The sequence below is a fragment of the Cornus florida genome, unplaced genomic scaffold, assembly GCF_030987335.1.
Source record: "Cornus florida cultivar Cherokee Brave unplaced genomic scaffold, ASM3098733v1 CherokeeBrave_3.0.0_Hap2_Chr11, whole genome shotgun sequence".
Taxonomy (NCBI): Eukaryota; Viridiplantae; Streptophyta; class Magnoliopsida; order Cornales; family Cornaceae; genus Cornus; species Cornus florida.
The window spans coordinates 62565376-62569046 of NW_026775581.1; the positions used below are offsets into that span (position 1 = coordinate 62565376).

A 3671-nucleotide genomic window follows, 5' to 3' on the forward strand; every position below is an offset into this window, starting at 1 on the left:
CCGAATCGGTGTAAATGATACTAGCCGCAAATTCTGGTACCATCGAGTGAATTATCCATGATATAATTATGTCATTCACACGAATCCATTGTTCATAGGTTGAAGAAGAATCCGACATGGGAATTGTACCATCAACGAAACTGAGCTTATTCCTTGCCCGTAGGGCCATACGCATAGATCGATACCAGGTATTGTAGTTATCTCCATTGAGTGGTGGAGACACTAGAACGGCTGTGGGATTGTCAGAATGGTGCAAGGTGTTTGGGTTCGAAAAGGGATCAATAATATGAGGAGAGGTGGTGTTAGTCTGGATTGTAGAGGTCACAATTGTAGTTTCGGTAGTCGCCACGGAGGCAAAGAAGATGAACTTCGGAAAAGAGACCTAAGGCTTTGATATCATGTCAAAAATTATAAATCGGGAAAAAGAATAATTTTTCATTGAGTAATTAACTCTACAGAATTTATAGATACAGAATTTTGTAAGAAAAGAAGGAAAAATTATCTAGAGATTTCGATCTATTTACACACGAAAAAAACAAAAAAAAAAAAAGGAAAAAAAGAAAAAGAGTCGGACCTATATCAATGCAAGAGATCTTGTTAACTTGTGTGATTGCCCAAAATCAATGCAAGAGATCTTGTTAACTTGTGTGATTGCCCAAAATCAATGCACGAGATCCCGCTGATTGCTTGCTTGCCAATTATATGCTAATACCAATCTGCTTTAAATTGCATGTGGGTCCATACATGCAGTTGGCACAGTTGTTTTTTTTGCTAGCCTTGCTTCTTCATATCCTCGTACTTCAAACTATTTAAGGAGGTTGTAGTCTCCTTCGAAACTTGCATAATTAGAACACAAATTCAGATCAACTTTCTTAATTTGTGTTTGCTAGAGCCTAGAGGTAGCAAAAGGCAACACAGTTATGAGTCATGTTGAGGTGATCTCTAGAGAGATGATTAAACCATCATCTCCAACACCCCAAAACCTTAGGAACCACAAGCTTTCATTCCTAGACCAAATTGCACCACCAGTTTATATTCCTCTGATTTTCTTCTATCATCCTGAATTGGGATACGATATTGATCGTGCCCAAAAATCTCAATTACTGAAACAATCCTTGTCAGACACCCTAACTCGCTTTTACCCTTTGTCCGGAAGGATAAAAAATGAATTTTGTATCGATTGCAATGATGCTGGAGTTGAGTATGTTGAAGCCCATGTTCATGCTCAACTCTCAAATGTTATCGAAAATCCAAATATTGAAAAGCTAAAACAATACCTCCCAATTGAACCTTATGGCATCAGCGCAGCTATGGGAAGGGAAGCACTCCTAGCCATCCAAATCAACTTCTTTGATTGTGGAGGTTTGGCGATCAGCTTGTGTATTTCACACAACATAGCCGATGGACCTTCACTAGTCACCTTCACCAATGCATGGGCTGCCACAGCTCGTGGGGCTATCGAAAATGTAACCCCTAGTTTTGATTTGGCATTTCATTTCCCACCTAGAGAATTATCAGGGTTTAAGCCAACCACCGGCATTACAACAGAAAAGATAGTAACAAGAAGGTTTGTGTTCGACAAAATGAAGTTGGCTACACTCAAAGATGCTGCCTCCTCCGCCACTGGATCACTGGTGAAGGATCCCACTCGTGTTGAGGCCGTCTCAGCTTTCATATGGAGCCATTTCATAGAGGTGGCGAAAAGTAAGTTAGCTCCCAAGAAAGCATTTGTTGCAATCCATGCAGTGAACTTGAGAAGCAGAATGAATCCACCTCTCCCGGACCACGCCATGGGAAACATATGGAGGATCGCGACTGCGTTATCAATGTGTGAGGGTGAGATAGGATTCGGTGATCTTTTGAGCAAGCTGAGGAGCGCAATAAGGAAGATCGACAGCGATTATGTGAAGGACCTACAAATTGGAGATGGGTACTTGGATTTCCTCAAGAAGCGAACAGAAAATTACTCTAATGGAGAGGTGGAGTTTTGTAGTTTTAGCAGTTGGTGCAGGTTTCCTGTATATGAAGTGGACTATGGTTGGGGTAAGCCAGCTTGGGTGTGCACCACAACCTTGCCTTTTAAGAATGTGGTAATCTTGACGAGTACTAGTTGTGGGGAGGGAATAGAAGCATGGGTCAATATGCTTGAAGATGACATGAACAGGCTTGAATGTGATCATCTGCTCATCTCTCTTGATGCGCCTAAAATCAACGACTAAAAACTTGGTGGTGAAACATTGGGATGCCACTAAAATCAAGTGTACCTTTCTAGCTTCCTAATTGTCTAATATATATATGCGTGTATGGTTAATTAAATTGTCTTTACCTATATAAAAGTGACGCATATGTGAACACTGCAGAATCAATAATAAGACGATCTTTTTTCTTCTGGATATTTTCTCATACTATAGCTTGTTGATGTGTTTAGCTTTGTTGGTAGATTCGTACCATTTTTATTTTTTTGTTGATACTTATACACCCCTTTAAGAAATGATTTACATCGAGTCGAACCATTGTTAGCATAATTAAGTTAATTGATTCATATTCCCCCATAGATGTGGTGCAAGTTGTAAAAGATCCGGTACAATATGGTTGTGGGGCTCCCAGCTATGGTTCACACCATAAAAATTAACAAAAAAAAAAGAAGCAGCAGCAGTTACCCATTCCAAATTATAAATTATTTAGATTGCAAAAATAAATAAATATATAACTAAAATAGGATAAATTATACGGACATTTCCTATAATTTGTCATAATTACATGAACTACTCCTATGGTTTGAAAAATTATTCGAACCTTTCTTAAAAATGAAGCTATCTAATCGGACCTCCCTTCCTTTTGATGGACCATCATTTTTATTTTTTAATTGATACTCATACACCCCTTTAAAAAATTGTTTACATCTAAGAGGAATCGAACCATTGTTAGCATAATTAAGTTGATTCATATTCCCCCATGGATGTACTGCAATTTGTAAAAGATCCAGTACAATATATAAAGGTTGTGGTGCTCCTAGCTATGGTTCACACAAGGATAATTAACCGAAAAAAAAGAAGAAAAAGCACTTACCATTCCAAATTATAATTTATTTAGATTGCAAAAATAAGTAAATAAATAACTAAAATAGGATAAATTACGCATACCTCTCCTATGGTTTGTCATAATTACATGAACAATCCCTATGGTTTAAAAAATTACTCGAATCTCCCTTAAAAATGAACCTAATCTACTCGGACCTCCCTTCCTAGTGATGGACCATCATTTTTATTTTTAGTTGATACTCATGGACCCCTTTAAAGAATTGTTTACATCTAAGAAGAGTCGAACCATTGTTAGCATAATTATAAGTTGATTCATATTCCCCCATGGATATTGTAGTTCAAGTTGTAAAAGATCCAGTACAATGTATATGGTTGTGGTGCTCCTAGCTATGGATCACAGAAGAAAAATTAACTAAAAAAAAAAAAAAAGGCGGTTACCATACCGAATTTTAATTTATTTAAATTGCAAAAATAAGTAAATAAATAAATATATAACTAAAATAGGATAAATTACACATACGTCCCTTATGGTTTGCCATAATTACATGAACTCCCCTATGGTTTAAAAAATTACTCGAGCCTCCCCAAAAAATGAAACTAATCTACTTGGACCTCCTTTCCTAGTGACGG

At 37.3% G+C, this 3671-nt stretch overlaps 1 protein-coding gene across 1 annotated transcript; it reads left to right on the forward strand.

The window, feature by feature from the left end:
- Positions 1-920: 920 nt before the first annotated feature.
- Positions 921-2219, forward strand: LOC132281171 (stemmadenine O-acetyltransferase-like). Its single transcript, XM_059782898.1, has one exon. It carries the CDS (start codon positions 921-923, stop codon positions 2217-2219), a length of 1299 nt encoding a protein of 432 aa, XP_059638881.1.
- Positions 2220-3671: the final 1452 nt, after the last annotated feature.

Coding starts and splice junctions, on each gene's coding strand:
- LOC132281171 (XM_059782898.1), top strand. CDS start 921: ATGAGTCATGTTGAGGTGATCTCTAGAGAGATGATTAAACCATCATCT.